Source organism: Harpegnathos saltator, unplaced genomic scaffold (genome assembly GCF_003227715.2).
Source record: "Harpegnathos saltator strain DR-91 unplaced genomic scaffold, Hsal_v8.6 scaffold457, whole genome shotgun sequence".
Classification (NCBI taxonomy): domain Eukaryota; kingdom Metazoa; phylum Arthropoda; class Insecta; order Hymenoptera; family Formicidae; genus Harpegnathos; species Harpegnathos saltator.
The window spans coordinates 186,723-211,255 of record NW_020230269.1 but is presented as its reverse complement, the minus strand read 5'-3'; the positions used below and the strand labels follow the sequence as shown (position 1 = coordinate 211,255).

Below are 24,533 nucleotides of genomic sequence, written 5' to 3'. Positions count from 1 at the left end.
GTTCCAGGCTCTTGATGGGGTCCACCATCGAAGCCAGCGCTGCTTCCGCTCGGAGGCGGGCATCTCTCTAGCCCTCCTCCCTGGCTACCACTATGGTATCATCTGCGTAACAGATGACGTGACAGCGGGGGGGAAGGGCAGAGCGAAGCACCCGGTCGAATGTGATTTCCCACAGCAAGGGGCCGAGCACCGACCCCTGCGGGACACCGCATTACATCGTCCGCCGGCCTTGCACCCCGCCTCATAGAGTAGGCGAGATCCTTGCCCCCGAACTAGGCCGCTAGGATTCGCCGGAGGACGGGCATCCCGTGATATTCAAGGGCCCATCCGATCTCCGGCCAGGGCAGGGTGTTGAAGGTATTTGTGATATCCAGAGACACCGCCAACAATATCCCGCCCCCTTCTCCACGACCACACGGGCCAGGTCCCGGACTTGCTGGATCGCGTCCAGCGTCGAGGATCCGCGCCAGAACCTGTATTGCTGGTCGTGGAGGTCCGGCCCCTTCTGGGACAGATGTTGGACGAGACGGTCTGCGATAATTCGCTCCAACATGTTGCCCGTCTCGCCCAGCAGGCAGATCGGCCTGTAGGCCGGCGGACTGCCGGATGCCGTGCCCTCCTTCTGGAGGAGGACTAATTTGGCCCTCCACTCTGGGGGGAATATCCCCTCTCTGAGACACCTGGTAAATGTTTTCCGCATGGCCATAGACAAGTTTTCATCGCCCAGCAGGAGAGCTCGGCCAGGAATACCGTCAGGGTCAGGGGCCAAGCCTCTGGCCCCGAGCTTCTTCCTGGCCCTGGCGAATTCCTCTAGAATCACCTCCAGGCCCTCCTCCCAATCCCTGTTTTGCAACTAAGGGACGGGTATCCGGGAAGGTGCCAACTCTTGGAAAGTGCATGTTCAGCACCCCCCGAGGACTTGAGGTTCGAGGGCCTCCATCGGGCGTCCACGTTCGGATTTTCCCGACCGTTCTTTTATCGGGGCGCTCTCACGGATCTTCGTCCAGGGAGTCCACCAGTTCCTGCCAGGCTTTTTTCTTCGCCTCGGCGATGGCGGCCTTGAGGGCTTCCCTCGCTCTGAGGTAGCCCTCCTTCGTCCCCGCGGTCTCTCCGTTGCGTCGCCGGGCACGAGTATAAACCCTCCTGGCGAAGTGTGTTCATTTTGCCGAGCTACAACGTATATCATTGCATTTTATTTTATGCATTCCTGTTCTGCAAATATATATTTTGAATAACCCGTCTCATTACTGTGCATATTGATCGATAAAAAATGTTAAAAAATATTTATTGGAACTGAATTAATAATTTATATTTAAAATTTCTTGTAAGTGCAAAGACAAAAGGTTGTACATCTCTCTGTCTTTGTTGTTAACATATTTTATTTGATCAAATTTACTAATATATTTTTTTTCTTATCGTACATGATGTAATACCAAATGCATACAATTATTATGTATAAATTTTACATATGTACACATACATACATAAGCATGTCTCTCACTATTTACGTAATAATCTTGCGTTACATGACACGCAAGCTAATCTTGCGACAACGTACAACAAATAACATAATGTATTGTCTTGCATTACGTTACATTACATTATCTTTGTACAGTTGGCTTACATGTTGCATAAATTAAAATATCATAAAGGGCTACAATAATATACATGCGTGAGCCCTTAGGCATCATGTGAAAAGAGGGACATATGACAAAAGGATCGTGAGAGAGAAAATCGTCGCTGACCTCGTGCCAACTGCCGCGATCGTTAGCTGTTCGGTGATGAGACAAGGACAGACATAGACTCGCTGTCCGTCTTTGTCTATCTTATACCGTTCGTAGCACGGAACAGAACCTACTCGCATTTACATGCGGTTAATACGCAGCAGAAGGTTCTCATTTCTACCACTTACATTGCGGCTCTATTGTCAACGCGGAGTTCTGGCCAAAGCGGCCAGAAGCCTTAACACTAACAAGTAACACTACCCAACTGTCACTCACCTTCCGATGAAATTTGGCATGCACGTAGAACATAGAAAAATATTGAACACGTGTTTTTTTATATCGGCTGACAACGCATTTTAAGGGTGGAAATCACCCCTTGATCCCTGAACATAAAAGCACTATTTCAACCCTTTGTACATATTACATATGATTTCCGTCAAACTTGTCTTCCATTGAACTAGTCAGTAAGAGGTTTTTAGAGTCGCCAATTACGAATCTGGAGATAAAATTACAAAATTCAATATGGCGGACCGAAATTATAAAAAGATGGCTGGTTCAAATCAATTTTGGTATCTGGAGGTTTTTGGGGCCTCTAATTACGAATCTGCAGTTGGAAGTCAAAATACAATTCGTTTGTCGAACTTTATTATTATTATTATTATTATTATTATTATTATTTTAATGTGTTTTACTTGTAAAATTTTTAAGAAGGTTTATTGTAAACTTTTAAGGATATTAATCGCTTAGCAGTTGAGCGAAAAATAACTTTTCGTGCCAAAAGTGTTGGATTTTTTTTTAAGCTATATCCAAATTTCATTAGAACTGTTTTTAGGGTTGCTGAATCCGAAAATGAAATCAGATTTCTGAAATTCAAAATGGCGGATCCAATATGGCGGACTAAAATAAAAAGTTATTTTATTTGAATGATACCCGACACTCGAGGGTTGTTGAAGTTGCCGAACCCGAATCTGATGTCAGATTTTCAAAATTCAGAATGGCGGATCCAATATGGTAGACTAAAATGCAAAAGCTTATTTTATTTTAATGATACCCGATATTCGGGGTTTGTCAAATCGCTGAATCCGAATCTTATCAGATTTTTAAAATTCAGAACGGCGAATTGAAAATGGCAGATGAAAAATCATTGAATTTTTATAAAAATTGGTATCTTGTGGTTTATTGAAATGACAATATAAATCTAAAACCATATTCTGAAAATTCAAAATGACGCATCCATTGTGGCACATGAAACAAAACTAAAAAAGAAATCTTGAAGGAAAGAAAAGGATAAAACATTTTTAAATGAAAAATATTAAAATACATAAAATACAAAGGTTAATATACACAAAAGCATTAAAAATATAAAAAATTAAAAATACAAAAAAATTAAAAAATTAATAATGAAAAATATTAAAAATGTAAAAAGATAAAAACATTAAGAACACAAAAAAATATGAGAAAAACGTAGTCAAAAACCGCCACGTCCTCGTTTTGTGATGGTTGTTCTGGGTACGGCAAAGAGCGGGATTTAGGAGCAGTTGAGAAAACTTATTTTTTATGTATTTTAACTATTTTTTCGAATTTCGATTTGCTATACTGAATGCGCCATTTTGAAATTTTAGAATATCGTTATTAGATTTATATTCAGCGACTTCAATAAACCCCGAGATACCAATTTTTATAGAAATCCAAGTATTTTTCGAATTTTCAACCGTCATATTGAATCCGCCATTTTGCATTTTGAAAATTTGACATCAGATTCGGATTCGGCGATCTCAAAAATCCCAGAGTATCGGATATTATTAAAAAAATAACTTTTTGCGTTTTGGTACACCATATTGGAACCGCCATTTTGAATTTTTGAAATCTGATATCAGATTCGGATTCAGCAACCCCAGAAACATATAAATACCAAAGCACAATCAAATTGTAATAGTATAAATATGTTTTATTTTAAGATTTCGAATTTTCGACCACCATATTGGGTCCGTCATTTTGAATTTTGGAAATCTGACATCAGATTCGGATTCAGCGATTCCAAAAACATATAAATACCAAAGCACAATCAAATCACAATAGTATAAATGTTCTTTTCAAGATGCTCATACAAGATGGGCCACCGAAAACGAAATAAGCGTGTTTTTGGTATTTAACTTAATTAATTCGAAAAGCGCTCAGACACGTCAATTTCAGTTTTAAGGGGGACATGTTAATTGACTATTTTCGTTCACTTCAACCCTATAAGATAAATTAATTTCACCATAAAAATTTTAAGTGGCAAGTGGTATCTAGCAACATATCATTTGAAAGCGCGTTAAATTCCCTTCACAATAATGTTTTATTTTTTTAATTCCAATCATTTTTTCTCGAGAAAATATGCTCCAAAGAAATAAGAAATTTACTAAACTAGCAACTTACGTATCAACATAGTAAATTGGATATGACCACCACCAGCTTCCATACAATAATAAAGATTTTGGTCAAAACGTTGTCGCACATTCTGGAACATTTATGGAGTGATTTGACGGTATTCGTTGACGATACATTGTCGTAAATCTGTTAACGAAGCTGGCTGAGATGCATAAATTTTACTCTTTAAGTGACCCCACAAAAAGAAATCTAGCGGAGATAAATCTGGAGATCGTGCGGGCCATTCAATAGGGCCTCTCCTTCCAGTCCATTTACCTGGAAATCTTTGATTCAAATACTTTGATTTGAATAGACAGTGTGTTCGGGAACTCTATGAAGTTCAGTCTTAAAATTCGACCGAATCCTTGCTACTTGGCCGGGTATTCTCGGCTGTCGGTTACGATAGTCGTTTATTGAAATCTTGTCACAGCTATCAATTCCAACCAAATATAAACAGACGAACAATCGCTGGCGATCCAACTCGGTGGATCTGTATATTTTGAATTATGTTTATCTTGGTCTCGTTACGACACATTTGCCTGTTTCTCGAAGGTTCGACCGCTGAGATCACGCCGTGAATATAATGGCTAATCGCGCTGGGATTCGGCCTGTGCGCTTCTAACCGGCAATCGAGCCCATCTTGTGCGTTGTGGGTTTTCTCGATGCCTGACTCTGCGGGTCAGGTTTTCGTACGACGATCGCAACCTTGCGAAGTTGTAGCGCCGTTCTTGCATTCCGTGCCGGAATTCATCCGTTTTATCGTTTTCGTAATCGTTTTTTTTTGTTTTGTAATTGCGGCCTCGTCTCTCGCTCTGTCGATACCGGCCCGCCGGGCCAGCGGTCACCCGGTTCTAGCGTGCTTAAAGTTTTGTTGAACATTAAACAGTTGAAACGGATTTCGAACGGTCCATCGACCTCGTTGCTCAGTTCTGAGCGATACCGGAATTTCTGCAGAGCGGTCAACTTCTGAACGGAGAACGCGATCGCGTAAACACAGTGCATAATGCGGAGGAGTTCCGTCTTGTTGGAGTACCAATTGATCTTCAAAGTAATGCTCATCATTCTCGATAATATCAGTTAACATTGGATCAATGATGTCTTCCAATAATTCCAAATACATCTCTGCGGTCAAATTATAAAGAAAAATAATGGACCAACGATTCGACTAAAAATACCAACCCAAACATTTAATTTTTCTGGGTGTTGGGTATGTACTTCGTGAAGTATTCTCGGATTAGAATCTGCCCAATAGCGACAATTACGGCAATTGACTATGCCATTTAGATAAAAAGTGCTTTCATCGCAGAAACAGACATTGAAAAGGAAATTTGGATTGTTAACCGCTCGTGGACTTATAATCTCACAAAATTTTAAACGACGATCAAAGTCGTCTTCATTGATTTGCTGTGACAATTGAATTTTGTATGGATGGAACTTGTGATGTTTTAAAATCCGTCGAATACTGGTCCGACTAACCGATGCAGCAGTCAATTGCCTTGTACTCAACGTAGGATTGACGTGACCCAGTATCGCCTCTTCCACCGTTTCATTTCTTACCGGGTTTTGAGCTTTTCGCTTTTTATTGGATACAGAACCGGTCTCCCGAAATGTCCTCACTAACTCCAAGACATATTTTCGATTAACATGCTTATGTGCATGATGTTAATTGAATAATTCGACTGTCCTATTAGCACATTCATTGTTACGAAAGAAAACTTCAATTAGTTCAATCCTCTCCGCAATCGAGTAAACCATTATTTGATTTGTACAAGTAACGAAAACTACAAATGATGTGTTGCTTATCGATACAGGCACAGACTGTTATTTAGACTGTTAGTTAGACTGTTAATTAACCATTCACATTTAAAAGGCACAAATGCTTTGTTTGCAAACAGGAGAAACATAAAGGGTGTCCCAAAATTCACGCAAGAAGTAATTTTGATAGAAAACACAGGTTTATAATTAAAAATTGTAAATTTTTTATTGATTCATAAAATATACAGTATAAGGTTATGTGTGGAATAGCATATCGGGTAAACGGCCACAGCGAAGAGAGTTCGTTGAATAGATTATGGAACAAGTGGATGCTGATTTTTCGAACAAAATCATCTTCAGCGATGAGGCTCATTTTCATCTTGATGGCTTGGTTAATCGACAAAATTGTCGCATTTGGGGTTCAGAAAATCCACGAGTGATTGTTGAGAAACAAATGCATCCACAACGTGTCACTGTTTGGTGCGGATTTTGGGCTGGAGGCATCATCGGACCATTCTTCTTCGAAAATGCGGCTGGTCAGGCAATAACAGTTAATGGTGCTCGCTATCGCGATATGATAAACCAGTTTTTGCCTAAATTGCAAGATATGGATATGGATGACATGTGGTTTCAACAAGACGGTGCCATATGCCATACAGCCCGAGAAACAATTCAATTACTGCATGAGTTATTTCCTGGTCGTGTAATTTCCCGTTTTGGTGATCAGATTTGGCCGTCCAGATCATGCGATTTAACGCCGTTGGATTTTTTGTTTAGGGTTTTTTGAAGTCTAAGGTTTATGCCAACAAGCCCACGACCACCCACGCTTTGAAAGAGGAAATTGAGCGCTGTATCAACGAAATTCAGCCACATTTATGCAAAACGGTCATGGAAAATAAAAGAGTGCATATGTGCCAGCAAAACCGTGAAGGCCATTTACCCGATATATATACTATTTCATACATAACCCTATACTGTATACTTTATGAATCAATAAAGAATTTACAATTTTTAATTATAAAACTGTTTTCTATCAAAATTACTTCTTGCGAATTTTGGGACACCCTTTACAATGTCATTTCATTTGTATCATGCGTACATTTCTTTATGTATGGCATTTGTAGTTCCACCAGCTAATTGACACGTAAGTTGCTAGTTTTGTAAATTTCTTATTTCTTTGGAGCATATTTTTCTGGGACAAAATAATCGGAATTCAAAAAATAAAACATTATTGTAAAGGGAATTTCACGCGCTTTCAAATGATATGTTGCTAGATCCCACTTGCCATTTAAAATTTTTATGGTGAAATTAATTTATTTTATAGGGTTGAAGTTTGGTGAACGAAAATAGCCAATTAACGTGTCCTCTTTGAAACTAAAGTTGACGTGTCTGAGCGTTTTTCGAATTAATTAAGTTAAATACGAAAAAATACGCCTGTTTTGTTTTTGGTGGCCCACCCTGTATGTATCATAAAGCAAAAGTGGCACGAGTTTTATTTGACCATATACCAGGTGTACAAGTATGAAATGCGGATTTTTTTCCAAAGAAAAACGTTAAATTCGGAAGAATGATAAAAAGTGGTTTATTCAAAATATGCTCCATTGCTAGTTACATATTTTTCCTATCTTTCGGGTAATTTGTGGATACCATGCCAGTAAAAATCTTCCCCTTTTGCCGCGAACCATTCATCGATCCATTTTTTCACATCTTCGAATGAATCAAAGCGCTACTCAGCAAGTGCGTGGCCCATCGATGCAAACAAGTGGTAATCGGAAGGAGCCAAGTCTGGTGAGTAAACCGCATGGGGTAGCACTTCCCAGTTGAGTGCTTCCAACGTGTCACGAATCGGTTTTGCCGTATGTGATGGAGCATTGTCATGGAGGAAAATTACCTTGTGTTGCCTTTGTCGATATTCTGGTCGTTTTGCGAGTAGCGAACGGTTCAAGTCGATCAATTGTTGTTGGTAGCGTTTGGTATTAACCGTTTCACCAGGCTGTAACAGCTCATAATAGACAACACCTTTCTGGTCCCACCAAACACAGAGCATCGTTTTCCTACCAAAGCGATTCGGTCTTGCGGTTGATGTGGATGGTGTGCCTGGGTTTACTCATGATTTTTTGCGCTTGGGATTCACAAAATATATCCACTTTCATCCCCAGTAACGATACGATGTAAAAACGACTTTCTTTTGTATCGTTCGAGCAACATTTCAGATGTGGTTTTGCGCCTTTCCATCTGCCTCTCGTTCAGTTCATGTGGTACCTATCTGCTGACTTTCTGAATCTTTCCCATCTCTCGTAGACGATTGGAAACAGCTTGTTGACTAACGTTCAATTGCTCTGCGAGTTGTTTTTGTGTTTGTGAATCGTCTTCGTCCAATAATGCTTGCAATTCCACATCTTCGTACTTTTTTGGCGGTTTTCCGTGTTCCTTGTCTGCAACATCGAAATCACCACTTTTGAAATGTCGAAACCATCGTTCACACATATCTTGCGATGGAGCATGTTCATCATAGGCTTCTCGAAGTAATCGGTATGATTCAGCAGCAGTTTTCTTCAAATGAAAACAAAAAATTAATGCTGTCCGCGAATGCTCTTTATTTGGCACAAAGTTCGACATATTGAACACAGCAAAACGATACTATGCAAACACTTTTTCAACTTATCACTTGTGAGCGTTGACTCTTGTTGATGACACAACAAAATGGCATATACGTAAAATTTTTATACTCCACGCTGCATTGGCGCACCATCTGTTGTCTCAAATCCGCACTTCATACTTGTACACCTGGTATGTATCACTGACAGCTAAGCGGTTAATTATATAAATTTTCTGGACGTTAAGATTAACGTTTTGAACATTAATAGATTTTTTGTTCAAGTCCAGAATTTAAATAAATAATATGAATGAATGTGAATAAATATTAGGTGTACAAATGAATAATCCAAATTATTTTAAGCAGTTATGAAATCAATTTTAAATTGAATAGGTTTTCCTGCTCTTTTGTGATTATGCAATGTTGACATACAGCTATTAAAAAGAACATATAGTTTGGCGAAAAGCGCAACATAACCTTCAAAAGTATTCAGTTCAGTACAGTCGAAAATGGCAACAAATTAGGTGCATATCCGACATTGCATTCTTTACGAATTCCAACAAGGAAAAAATGCTGCAAGAGCGTGCGAATCGATTTGTTCCTTTCTCGGCGAAGGTGTTGTATCGTACGATGTGTGCGTATTTTGGTTTAAGCAGTTTAAAAGCGGTAATTTTAGTCTAATCGACAAACAACGCCCTGAAGGCTCCGAAGTGCGATAATGATGATTTGGAACAACTGCTCGCTGAGAATTCGGCACAAACACAAAAAGAGCTTGCAGAATAGTTGGGAGCAACGCAGCAAACGATTTCCAAACTCCTACATGAGATGGGAAGGATCCAGAAAGAAGGAAAATGGATTCCGCATGAACTCACTGAAACCAACAAAAATAAACGAGTGGCAGCGTGTCTTTCTCTTCTCAATAAGCAGCGTCAAAAGTCTTTCTTGTGGAAAATCGTTACGGGCGATAAGAAATGGATACTCTATGACAATCCGAAATGCAGAAAGTCATGGGTAAATCCCGGTGAATCATCAAAATCGGTCGCAAAACCCAATCGCTTCGGAAAGAAGGTTCTTCTCTGCATTTAGTGGGATATCAAGGGCGTGCTTTATTATGAGTTGTTGGAACCGGGTGAAACCCGGCAGTTACTGCGGACTGCTACCAACGTCAATTAATCTGCTTGAGTCAAGAATTGGAACGAAAACGCCCGTATACTGGCAAAGGAGAACGTCCAGTGAAATTGTTGCATAACAACGCCAGGCTACACATTGCTTCCAATATAAAACCATAATGAGTCTTGACTGGGACGTCTTGCAACACCCGGCGTATTCACCAGACATTGCTCCATCCGATTATCACTTGTTCCGGTCGACGCCTTGTCCGATATGCACTTCCAATCAGTGGATGAGATCCGAAAATAGCTTGACGACTTTATCGTGTCCAAAGACGTAACATTTTTCCGAGATGAAATTCATCAGCTGCCTGAAAGATGGCTTAAAGTTATAGGAAGTAACGGCGAATACTTTGATTGAACAATTTAATTTATTTTCTTTTAAAATAAACTTTGAATGTAGCTGAAAAAAATTGGATTATTCATTTGTACACCTAATATATAAATAAATGAATAAATGTAAGGCACAAGAGATCAAGATATCTATATCTATATCTTTTTTTTTGGTCACGCAGGGGAAATCCTCATTGATACCCCCGCCCCTTGGGGAGAGCGGGGGTTATGTTGGACTTCTACCGACTAAAACCCCTGCGAGGTGCCTACCGCTCGGACTGTGGTGGGGGGAGTCAGGGGAACTACGCCTGCATTCCCTCCCGTCTATATCTATATCTTATTAAGATATGTCAGAATATCATTACATATTCCGCTCGGATACTGACAGATAATCTTTTGGAAGACCAACTTCCTAATTTGAAAAAAATTGACGCGACAGGTCAATTTTGAATACCGATTCATTGTTAAATTCAGTAAATGTAATTGCCTGAGACAATATCCTCCTTCACTGGTACAATTTCGATCTGTCATATTGCGTCATATTCCGCTATCTGCCATATTCCGCATCTTGAATTTTGTAATTTTGTCTCCAGATTCGTAATTAGAGGCAAAAACCTGCAAATACCAAAGTTGATTTGAATCAGCTATCTTTTTATAATTTCGGTTCGCCATCTTGAATTTTATAATTTTATCTCCAGATTCGTAATCGGCGACTCTAAAAACCCCTTACTGACTAGTTCAATGGAAGACAAGTTTGGCGGAAATCACATGTAATATGTACAAAGGGTTGAAATAGTGCTTTTAGGTTCAGGGATCAAGAGGTGATTTCCACCCTTAAAATGCGTTGTCAGCCGATATAAAAAAACACGTGTTCAATATTTTTCAATGTTCTACGTTCATGCCAAATTTTATTGGAATCGGTAAGTGATAGTTGTTAGTGTTACTTGTAAGAGGTCGAAAACATTTCTTGAAAAAATCATTTTAGCGATGTTTAAACAGCATTTTCAGCTTGATGGAGGCGGAATATTGAAAAAACATGAAGAATAAAGCTTTCTTAATTTTTTTATGTAGAATACAAATCTGCAGTAGAAAATAGCGGTTTCCATTAAAAAAACAAAGTTGACCTTCAAGTAACCTTCAAAATGAGCTCCAAGGTCAAGGTCAAGGTTGTCATCAGATGACTCTCTCTGAACTCAACAACTTTTATCTGAAACATTTTTTTATTCTGAAAATTCATTTCTGAAAATTTGATCATTCAGAGATATTTACATGGAAATTTTTAAATGGGACACTGTATGCTATCGTAAATATGTGCTAACTTAAATATGTGTGTTATCATACGTATATAGTTATAATACTTGTGTAGTATAATCATTGTAGAATTAACCAATATATGCACTGGAAATTTGCTTAAGCGAATACGGCGATGTACAGTGTGGGTGGTTGTAAGTTTACAATCCGAAGTGTGAAGGTAGATTGGGTTAAGACAAACATAAAAGTCCCATACCGTTTTGCGAGATTCGCAATAATTATCGAGTTATTAATGACAGAAATCTGAAAAGTGGGAATGCTCCGGCATAGATGATTGGAAAAGCGTTGCAGCTGCTCAGGCTACAGCGCGGCCCAATCGATCCAACAACTGTTGCCGGTGCGCAGCAAGGGGAAAAACAACGCGTTCGTTGTTTTATCTCACCGGACCTATGTCTTGCCGCACGCCGCCAACAGTTACTGGGTCGAGTGGGCCGCGCTGTGGCCTGAGCAGCTGCAACGCTTCTCCAATCATCTATGTCGGCGCGCTCCCAGTCCTCAGATTTCTGTCATTAATAACTCGATAATTATTGCGAATCTCGCAAAACGGTATGGGACTTTTATGTTTGTCTTAACCCAATCTACTTTCACACTTCGGGTTGTAAACTTATAACCCCTCACCCTGTATACGGTTGAGATATAGTGCAATTATGTGTAATTAGATTGCAATTCAAATTCAAAAAAACCATCTACTCATATATGATATTTTGGTTTATAATATAAAAAATGAGAAATTTGAAAATTTTATTTGGAATAGAACTAGCAAAACAATTCAGGAATCGAGTCGAAGTTTAGTTTATACAACAATTATATGCAATAGTTATATTAATGAGTGTTGATATCTATATATACTAACTTTATCTTATTTCAGCTGAACCATTCATTGAGAAGGCTTTTGAAACAGCATCTGCAAATACGCAATTAGTGATAGTGGAAGTTGGAGATAGGCCATTGTAAGTAGTGAAATATATTTTTATATTTATATTATTGATAATTTCATTAAAATTATCACGAATATCGATAGCAGTATTTGTAAACTGTTATTTGCAATATTTGCAATAATATAAAAAAAATATTTTTTCTTAGATCAATGAAAAAAAAATTCTTTAGATTAATGAAACCAAATATAACTAGTTATTTCTTAACAATCCAGCAAACATAAAATAAATATAAAAACAATTATTATATGACATACATAATATAATTGCTGTTATTATTTATTCATATTGAAGTTAATTAAGTTTCCTTTATAATAACATTATAACTGTATTAAAGCTGTTATGTCGTTTTGTTATGTATTGATTATAGCAATATAACAACAATATAACTTACAACAATATAAGCAGCTCACTAGTAATGATCCATACATGGGCAGCAAAAAAAGACATGTCAAAACCAGTAATGATTCATATTAGGGATACCAAAAGCAATTAATTATTTCGAAGTTAAACATGTATATAAGTCCAAATCTTTTTTATTATTTGTTTAATCAATTATATAGTCTCTATCATTATCCACGACCGTTTGTCCTCTCTTTGGTAAATTTTGGATTCCTCTTTTACAAAACTGTGCTGGCTGTAATGAAAAATTTGATTCGAAATGAACTTGAACATTACGGATATTTTGAAACTTTATTTTAGAAAGAATGTTCCATAGATCGAAACAAATAATACTTCAATGGCACAATATCGGATGAATATCGGCGGGTGCGATAAAACATTTCTATCAAACTGCTTTATCTTTTCTTGAATTATTTTTACTGTATGAGGTCTAACATTATTATGTTGCAATGACCCTTTTTCTGTTGATTAGAGCCGGAAGTTTATTTAAGAAATCATTATGCATCTATATTAGTTGTTGATAATAGATATCAGAGGTGACTGTTTCACTTGGTTTGAGCAATTCGAAATGAATTATGCCAATACAATCCCAAAAAACGCACAATAGGACCTTTTGCAATATTAGGCCCGGCTTAGATATGGGTATAGCTGATTGGTTGAGAGAAAACCATTGACTGGAGCGCTTCAAGTTGTTCTATAATATCAATTTGTCGTTACCAGTGACCATTATGCTAAGAAATGGACAATTTTTTCTTGTAATTAATAATGATAAGCAAATTTTTCATCGTTGTTCTTTATTTATACTCGACAAGTGCTGTGGAACTCAAATGCTTTGCCCATATATCTTTCCGATTTTATCAAAGTATCTTTGCATTGTCAACTAAGTACTCCAAGTGTGTCAGTCATTTTTTACATAGTCAATTTTGAATTCGACTTAAGTTTTTAAGTGTTTTTAAAGCATCGAATTTAGGAACTCACCCATTTCAAACATTATCAGATAAGCCAAAATCGTCACTGGCAAATTTTCTGAACCATGACGTTGACACTTATTAATTTTCAAAAAGTTCGCAATAATCACAATTTTTGTTGTTGTAACTGTTGTGTTAAATCTTGATTGAAAATGAAACAACATGCAATAATGCATGCTTTTTCGAAGCTTGGTAGCCTGTCATTTTGTTCTGAAGTAACAGAACACAGTTTTTTGGTTGTAAACTGTAACGCCGTGACCTGCGCGCGTCTCACCCACGATCGCTCGCGGTTCGCCCCTCCGTCGGATGGCGCATTCCTGACGCGCGTCTCTCGCGGTGTCGGTACGTTCGGTCGATCGGCTCGCCCCGTCGTGTACCTGTCGTCGCAGAGTGGGAAGAGAGACTTATATTTTAGACAAAAATCTACCGACAGTACAGTTTTCAACCGATTTCAAAAATTTTTTTTTTAAGTTACTCATGAAACATTGCTCTACAACGTAGTACTGCGGCATTGATGAAAAAAGCTGAAATTCAAAATGGCGGATAGAAAATGAGTGACGAAAATATTAAATTCCTGTCGATACTTTTCTCTTATAATATTAAATATCAGGTGTAGTAAAAAGAAATCCATTATTTTTGCATGAAATTGAAGGCTTTAATTACCATAGTTAGAATGATCCGATTTAGGTCAAATATGCGCCGTTTTGTTCGTAACTTGTTGCCATTTTGAAGGTAATTTCATTATGCCTCTCTCATAGAAGCCTTCGTCCCTATTGGCAAAAAATTGAGACAGTCGATTTTCACAAGCCTCTCTTGAAGCGAATTTTTCACCAGCAAAATTGTTCGCCATGTACAGGAACAGATGGTAATCACTTGGTGCCAGGTCCGGACTATAAGGTGGATGCATAAGAACCTCCCAACCAAGCTCCCGGAGCTTCTGGCGAGTCACTATCGATGTGTGTGGCCTGGCGTTGTCCTGATGGAACACAATTCCTCTCCTATTGGCCAAAGCTGGCCGCTTCTGGGCGATTGCTTCCTTCAGACGGTCCAATTGTTGACAGTACAGTTCCGAGTTAAGAGTTTTGCCGTAGGGGAGCAGCTCATAGTAGATAATTCCCTGCCAATCCCACCAAACACACAGCAAAACCTTCCTGGCCGTCAATCCTGGCTTGGCCAACGTTTCCGCCGGCTCACCGCGATTCGACCACGACCGTTTTCGCTTGACGTTGTCGTAAGTGATCCACTTTTCATCACCAGTGACCAACCGCTTCAGAAATGGGTCGATTTTGTTGCGATTCAGCAGCGATTCGCAAATGGAAATTCGGTCCATGAGGTTTTTTTGCGTTAACTCGTGTGGCACCCATACATCGAGCTTCTTTTTGTATCCAGCCTTATTCAAATGGTTCCAAACGGTTTTTGTGCAATCTTTAGCTCTTGGGCAATCGAAACAGTGCTTACATGACGGTCGGACTCGACAATGTCCATGATTTTATCGATATTTTCGACAATTGGCCTTCCAGTGCGTGGTGCATCTTTGACATCGAAATTACCGGAACGGAATCAACGAAACCAAAATTGCGCGTGATTGGCTGTTACAGTATCAGGACCATAAACACTATTCACATTTTCAGCTGCCTGGCTTGCGTTTTCGCCTTTATCGAAGAAAAACTGTAAAATATAGCGTATTTTCTCTTTGCTAGTGTCCATCTTTGACGCGCGCTCAAACAAAACTGAGTCAACTAATCACAAAACTGTCAGAAAAGTTTTTTTAATACGAAATCTCATCTTTCTAACGCCATCTAATGGAACCCGATCGGACTTATACAACGCGAGATATAGATAACTAAAGCCATCTATTGGAAAAATAATGGATTTCTTTTTACTACACCTGATATATTGGGTGTACAAATTAGTTTGGTCCGTTTTCAAAAGATGGCTCCGGCTGTTATGAATGGTTCATAGTGATTGCCGATTTTGGCGGTTTCAAAGAGGTTAGACATCTGCCAATAATGTTCAGTTTATATCGTTTTGAGTTTCATACAAAAACCTTGCTTTTTACAATGTTGAAAATGTCGAATTTTGTGTTAACCAAGCAACATTTGCAGGAGGTTTTGATTTTCTGCTTTAATTGGAAGAAAAGTGCAGCTGAAGCCCATCGAATGCTTGTTGAAGTTTATGGTGACGCTGCTCCAACTGATAAATCATGTAGGGAATGGTTTCGACGTTTCAAGGATGGAGATTTCAGCGTCAAAGACAAGCCTCGCTCTGGACAGCCAAAAAAATTCGAGGACAAAGAATTAGAGGCATTACTCGAAGAAGATCGGAGTCAAACGCAAGAGGAGTTTGCAGAATCATTGGGAGTGAATCAACAAGCCGTTTCCGTACATTGAGAGACATGGGATTTATTAAAAAACAAGGAAATTGGGTGCCTTATGAACTGAAACCGAGGGACGTTGAAAGGCGATTTTTCACTTGCGAGTAGCTAATTCAAAGGCAATAAAGACAAGGTTTTTTGCATCTGATTGTAACTGGAGATAAGAAGTGGATATTCTACGACAACCCAAGAAGAAAAAATACTACGCCAAGTTCGTCAATTGTTGCCATCGACCTCAACATCAACACCAAAGCCGAATATACATGGTTCGAAGATCATGCTCTGTATCTGGTGGGACCAAAAGGGTGTTGTTTACTATGAGCTGCTAAAACTTGGAGATCCCATTACGGGCGATCGGTATCGGCTACAATTGATTCGTTTGAGCCGTGCATTGCGAGAAAAACGGTCGAAATACGAGCAAAGACATGATAAAGTTCTTCTTCATGACAACGCTCGGCCTCATGTCGCAAAAGTCGTAAAAAAATATTTGGAAACGCTCAAATGGGATGTTTTACCGCACCCGCCGTATTCTCCGGACATTGCTCTTTCTGATTACTGGTTGTTCCAAAGGATGCTGCACGATTTGGCAGGTCACCAGTTAACTTCTTTCGCAGAAATCGAAAATTGGCTCTAAACTTGGATTGCCTTAAAAGACGAGTAATTTTTTCGAGATGGAATTCGAAAATTGCCTGAGAAATGGGAGAAAGTAGTAACCAGCGATGGAAAATACTTTAATTGATCTGTTCATTCATTTTGTTTTGAAATAAATACATTTTTTAACACAAAAAACGGACCGAACTAATTTGTACTCCCAATATTGACACTGAAATTGTTTTTGAGTCGCTAAATATGAATTTGAGATCAAACTTAAAATTAAAAACCCAAAATAACATGACATAACAAAATAACATTTATTATAAAAGTCAAAAATGTCGAAACTTTACAAGATTTATTAGATTTACAATAAAAAAGATTATTATGCACTTGGCACATAATTATTTAAAAATTTTCCATATTTTACTATTAAATTTGTATAAAATAGCAGAATTTTGTTATATTGCTTTATAACTGCTTAGATAATAAAACAATATTTAAGCCCTTATATCACCTCAAGGTATCGGCCATTATAAGGGTACTGGTTTTTTGTTTTTCTTTGTTGTTTATTTTTCGTTTTTTTCAAGTTTTTAAATGTTTTTTTTTATTTTAAATGTTTATGTTATATTTGTTTGAATTTTTTTCTACTTACATGTTTTAGGTTAATATTTTTGTCTTAAACGCTATTTGTGTGTGTGTGTGTGTGCGTGTGCGTATGCGTGTGCATGCGTGTACATGCGTGTGCGTGCGTATGTGCGCGCGCGCGCGCGCGTGTGTGTGTGTACCGAATTATTGCACATAGCATTAAAATCAGTCATATGACTAAAAGATCTCTTAGTTGAGCACACATGCACATGCACACACATACGAACACACCCACCCACACCACATACACACACACACACATGCGCGCGCGCGCGCACACACGCACACGCGTATACATACATGCGCGCCCGCGCGCGCGCACACACACACACACACACACGCACACGCACACACAGCAGAGAGGGTTAGGAGTCAATAAATACTACGGCAGTGACGAACCGTGGGATCCTTATCTCTGCTGTGACACACACACATACACAGACAAAAGATGTGTACATCCGACCATGTAACCTCTAATGCTTAAAATGCCGGTGGTATTTTAACATTCAAGTCCCATAACTGGAAAAGTTTTTATGGAACGAAGATTTGTAACCAGTGTTTCGGAAATATCTCAACGTCAGCTATAAGAATATGTAACAAAAAATAGGGGGTTCCATTTAAGATTTTTATGTTAATCTTGATAACGTTTCTCAAAGTCAAACAATTATCAATATCTGATAGCTTTTTTAAGCCCTTTTGTTTCAAACATTGTTTTAAAAAATCATTATTTTTTGAAATAATTAGCTGTTCCGGAACTTTTGGCAGACCTTGTATATGTCGTTGGAGATAGCATATGAGCATGGATAGCACATGAGCACATAAGAGATGGATCGTGAGTAGGGTTCCCAATCCCGGGATCCCGGCCAAATTTTTGGTCCCGAAAATACTCGGCGTTCAACATCACAAATCCTGGGATTTCGGGACTTCAAAATTTAATGCTTACAAGGGACATGTCACAACTGTCCGGAACCGATTTGATTCTCCTTCAAATATGTTGTTAAATACAGAAATCTAAAAGACACGTATTTTTTTACATGTGCGAATATTGAGTTTTAAAGGGTGAAACACCCCTTTAAAGAAAAACGGTATTTTTCTTTAGAATCGAATATCTGCTAAACTATAAGCGATAGAAAAAAAACATGTAATGCAAATTTAATCGCTTGAAGAATACTTTAAAGTTATATGAACAAAAATATTTATTTTTATTTTTTTTAAGAACCCCCACCACTTAATTTTTTTTGCAAAATAAAAAAATTTTTTTTTACCTAATTTAAAGCTTATTTTTTCCAAATTCAACCATATATGATAAAGTTATGTTACGAGATATCATTCTCGAAAATTAATTACAAACGCTTCTATATATACGCTTATCCGTACTATGTATGTAAGTCATTATCGCCGAAACAATAAGATATATGAAAAATGTTTATGTAAAATTTTTATCTATGTTTTCTATGTATTTATAACTGCATATTGTGTATATTTAGAATTGTAAAACAATTTTTAAATAATTTTAAAAAATTTAAATTAATAAGAATTTTTTAAATATATCCCCACCTCTTATTACTTCTTTAACATTTAATTTCTTCTATAAAAGTTAAAAACAATTTTATTCTAAAATTACCTACTTATAATAAAATTATTTTACAATACAATTGAATCTTGAAAATATACATGTCGCAATAGTTGGCATAAACAATTTATATCTTACGTTAAAAAATTAAGATAAGATTATGTGTACGTGTTCCAGATATGTTAACAGTATAAATTTTTTCATGTAGCATTCTAATACTAACAGTCAGCACACACTGTCTTTTCGTTATATAATCAAATCTGTTATTCATCTTTACACATTATATTTTTTAATAACGTTTTATAATTTTTTCCCTTACAATTATTTTTGTTCTTACATCTTACATTTTGTTTATTTGTTATTTACACAATGAATTTATTTACATTTTATATTATTTACTCATACACATTACAATAATGATATTCGACAAAAAAATGTTTTAAGCATAATGATTTCTTGCACCAAGAACATCTTACTACAGCTATATTATTGCAACCTTCAATATCACATTTTGTTGGTGTTCCGTCAAAACTAAATTTTACCGGATTTTCAAATTCTTCTGGTCTTTCATTCGTATAACCACTTTTAAACCACGAATATTTAAATAAGTTTTGATATCGTGGGGATGATAATTGATTATGTATCAAAGATTGCAATTTTATTACATTATTTCGTTCATGTAAATTTATATTACTTTCCAACAATAAAACCGTATCTGAAAATCTTTTCGCAAAATTTTTCCAAATTCTGAATCCATAAACATCTAATGGTTGTATTTTCCCTATAGTTTCTTTCGGTATTATCATAGTAGTAATATGTGTTCCTGGATGGGTTAAATCCGAAATAGTATTGGAGCAATGTCCAGTCCATGAATCGATAAGAAGAACGCTATTAGGACCAATGTTTGCAAAATAAGCTTCTTCTAACCACATTTTAAAGTGATCTGTAAAAAATATAAATGATATAATAGTTTTTATAATTCTTATTAAATTATAAAATGAAATAAGTTTGTTAAAGAAAATGGTTAGAAAAGAAAATACCTGATGTCATTTTACCAGATTTCGATGCTTTTACAATGACATTTTCTGATTTAAATAAATTTTCTTCTACTCTTGGCCCAAATTTACCACCAGCTTCTGTTAACACAATAAATAAAGGTGACAACAAATTGCCATTACAGGATATTATTGGTTGTATCATATATGAATGGGTTGTTGATGATATAGATTGCATGACACGTTCTACTTTCTTTTCTCCCTGGTTAGACAATGATCTTCCAGAATGAATTTCCAATTGGAAACCACTTTGATCTGAATTGTGAATATTTTCAGATCCAAATTGTTCAATAAGAGGTTTTACTGTTTCTAGAAAATCAGCTCTGATTTTTGCAAATCAACAGAATCTTCTAATGTTCTTCTAGTGATAAACTTCGTAACTTTTCTTGAAACAATTCGGTGAGACTTCTTGAATTTTGCTATCCAACTGTGAGATTCTTTAAATATAGGATTTAAATTTCCTATTTCTTCTTGAGCTTGTAAAGCCCATCTTTTTAGATGAATATCATGAACCATGAATCCTGATTCAACAGCTACAGTAAATTTATTGTGTGTAAATATGGAGATGTAAGATAGTTTTTCTATACGATTTCCACCTGAATTTATTTGTTCTTCCCATCGCCTTAACTGACGTTCAGATGAAACTCTTCTAAATTTACTTTGCACTACTTTTAAAGGACGATTCCTTTTTTTGTCATTACTGTTTTTATCAATATCTCGATATCGCCAAAACTCAACAGCTCGTCTTTTATAAAAACTGTCAAAATTTGTATCATCATTTGAACAATGAGGATGAAAATTTAAATTATCTTCATTCCATGCTTCTTCGTCATCTTCAATTATTTCAGAACTATGTAATTTATAAGGTTCTTCATAATCGAGATATATTTCTTCCGTTACTTCTAACCCATTATAATGAAAAACACCATCCAGCAATAATTTTTGTATGTTTTCCTTTAATTCCTTTTCTGCTTCAGTTACTGGCGTTTCTGTTAGATATATTGAATTTATTGACACCAATAAAAGTCTAACAACGTTAAGCGGATTGATAATCATTTCCAAAAATGTTAAATTTTGCTTTCTATTGCATATAAAAACAGTTTACACATATATGATTACAATGAGAAGACTATACTGACTGTGAGAATTATGCTGCTACATGAAACAATATATATTATCAACTTATCTAGAACACATATACATAATCTTATCTTTTAAAGTAAGATATAAATTATTTACGCCAAATATTGCGATATGTATTTTTTCGCAAAGATTTAATTGTAAAATAATTTAATTAGAACTTATCTGGAACACGTTCACATAACCTTATCTTAATTTTTTAACGTAAGATATAAATTATTTATGCCAACTATTGCGACATGTATATTTTCAAGATTCAATTGTAAAATAATTTTATTATAAGTAGGTAATTTTAGAATAAAATTGTTTTTAACTTTTATAGAAGAAATTAAATGTTAAAGAAATAATAAGAGAGCTAGGGATATATTTAAAAAATTCTTATTAATTTAAATTTTTTAAAATTATTTAAAAATTATTTTACAATTCTAAATATACACAATATGCAGTTATAAATACATAGAAAACATAGATAAAAATTTTACATAAACATTTTTCATATATCTTATTGTTTCGGCGATAATGACTTATACACATAGTACGGATAAGCGTATATATGGAAGCGTTTATAATTAATTTTCGAGAATGATATCTCGTAACATAACTTTATCATATATGGTTGAATTTGGAAGAAAATAAGCTCTAATTAGGTAAAAAAAACTTTTTTTATTTTGCAAAAAAATTAAGTGGGGGTCCTTAAAAAAAATAAAAATAAAAAATTTTTGTTCATATAACTTTAAAGTATTCTTTAAGCAATTAAATTTTCATTATATGTTTTTTTTCTATCGCTTATAGTTTAGCAGATATTCGATTCTAAAGAAAAATACCGTTTTTCTTTAAAGGGGTGTTTCACCCTTTAAAACTCAATATTCGCACATATAAAAAAATACGTGTCTTTTAGATTTCTGTATTTAACAACATATTTGAAGGAGAATCAAATCGGTTCCGGACAGTTGTGACAAGTCCCTTGTTAGTGTCTATATAATACTCACGTTTGACAAAACTTTTACTTTAATAATTATTACTTATTACTGATGTTTTACAGCATTTGCTAGAGAAGTGTGTATTTATATTTGAAATTTAATTACATGTATTATTTTTATTTATTTTAAATATTAAGGAAGTTTTCTATTCTAAATTTCGCGGATAAACTGGCGCAACACAGACTTGAATCCAGGATCCTCGATCAGATATTTTTTAACAAAATTTATGTTTTATTATTTTTAAAGTCGCTTTTTCAAATGTGAAAAAGAAGAAATAATTATTTTTATTTTTATTACAAAAACTTTAATTTTTCATTGTAACGGTTTTAGTGCAATCATTAATGTAAGTTGCTTTCATTTTTACTGAAATTTTATTTTTTGTTTGTCATAATGTTCATACAGTGAGTCCCAGATATGCACAAAATAAAACGGACATAGCAGGTTGAATGAATCAGGCACAGTGACAAACGGACAGTAGGAAAAGGACACAATAAGAAACGGACACAGTGACAATCGGACACAGTAATAAACGGAAACAGTAGGAAACGGACACACGGTGGATTGCAATCGGACACAGTGATAATTGGACACAGTAGGAAACAAACACACGATGGTTGCAATCGGACACAGTGAGAAACGGACACAGTAAGAAACGGACACAATAACAATTGGACACAGTCAAAAATGGACCCAGTAACAAACGAACACAGAAGGAAAGGGACAAACGGTTGTTGCAGTCGGACACAGTGAGAAACGGACGCAGTAAGAAACGGACACAGTGAAAATCGGACACAGTAATGAACGGACACAGTGACAATCGGATACAATAGGAAACGGACACAGCAGGAAACAGACACAATAGGAAACGGGGTTCGGAAAAAGTGAAGAAAAAGTAAAATCTGATCGTACGTGCACTATTTATGTGTATTATTGCTGAATCGACTTTTCTTTTTATACTGTGCGGTCATTTCTGCCGCACTGTATCTGATTCATTCAACTTGCTGTGTCCGTTTCATTCTGTGCGCATCTGGGACGCTCCCATGTTCATAAAAGTCTATGAACGTTCTATAAATAAAATAATTCTATTATTTGTAAATATTCCTTGTTTCTTTCTTTACATATATATAATCCCGGGATCCCGGGATGGAATTAAAAAAATCCCGAAATTCCGGGATCCTAAATTGTATCCGGGATTGGAAACTCTAATCGTGAGAGATAAGATTGCCGTTGGCTCATGCCAGCCGCTACGATTGTCAGCTATCCGATGGTTAGACAAGGACAGACATAGATTCGCTGTCCGTCTTTGTCTATCTTATACCACTCGTAGTATGCAACAGAACCTACTCCACATTTACCATACGATGAATATAACACGCTGGAGATAATTTTCATTCCTGCCGCTTACATTGCGGCTCCACTGTCAACGCAGAATTCTCGGCAAAAGGACGAGAAGCTTTAATATCTTTTAGTAATATGCTACACATTACATTTCGTTACATCACAGCAATATAGCAATTATATTATTGTATTATTAGAACTCGAACTTATATTCTATTGCTTTAATTATTTATATGTATGATATTCTAGTTGGAAGGATCAGAACTGCCCATTCAGAACAAATTTCATTACTAAGTTGAAGGTTCTACCAACTTTATCAAGATGGGGTACTCAAAAACGTTTAGAAGGTGATCAGTTGCTGAAACTAGATCTTATTGATATGTTACTCACAGATGAAGATGATTGAGCGTTTTCATATTCTTTTTGTACATTATATTTGAAAATATAATGTACAATATATGTAAAATATATGTACTACATTATATACTTACAAATTTTATACATATTGTAGTAACTGGACGCTTTATTAAATGAAAATATAATAGTAGAGAGTTTTACAATAAAAAAATTCACGACTTCTTTCAAATCCGTCTGTCTTCTTTTTTTTCCTTTTTTTTTTCTCTTGTTTTTCTTTTCCTTCTCTGTCAATGCTTGCCAACAACCAGTTTTATACATTGCTCCTCTTTTATTCTGTTACCGCCTAGTCTCGTTACCGACGCCATATTCGGTTGTCCTGCAACTACATTCACCCCAGATTTACAAAGCCGTAGTTTGTTTTTACCTTATTTACTTCACTCGTTTCTTTAATAACTTCTTGGTCTTCTGCTTCCTCTTCCTTTTCTTCCTTTTTTTCTCCACAGCTTCCATCGTGTAACCAAACCTTCATGAAATTAACTGATGTAGTTGTTTGTTGGGAGACAATTTTATTTGTTCACGGGGGGAAATCCTCATGAATATCCCCACCCCTTTGAGGAAGGGCGGGAGTTATGCTGGATTCTTACCAGCTAACATCCCCCCCGGGTGACTATCAGATGGGCCGGAGTGGAGGAGTTAAGGGAACCGCGCCAGCATTCCCTCCTCAGCATCCCGACCCTGGGGCTCGGTGACGAGCCCTCCGCCCAAAAGGAGCAAAGATAAAAGGAGTATAACGGCAGGGGATGGATCATCATTCTGTCTTCGCCAGCTCGAGAACATAGCTGCTCAAGAGAGACTAGTGAGACTTTTACAAAGTA

At 36.5% G+C, this 24,533-nt stretch overlaps 1 protein-coding gene across 1 annotated transcript in view; it reads left to right on the top strand.

The window, feature by feature from the left end:
• The window catches only part of LOC105190760 (thioredoxin domain-containing protein 17), a 45,124-nt gene extending 21,343 nt beyond the window's left edge, over positions 1-23,781 (top strand). Inside the window, exons 4-5 of the mRNA XM_019844890.2 lie at positions 12,166-12,247; positions 23,551-23,781. Of these exons, the coding sequence (XP_019700449.1) occupies positions 12,166-12,247; positions 23,551-23,707 (239 nt within the window). The 3' untranslated portion in view covers positions 23,708-23,781. The remainder of the gene's footprint in view (positions 1-12,165; positions 12,248-23,550) is intronic.
• Positions 23,782-24,533: the final 752 nt, after the last annotated feature.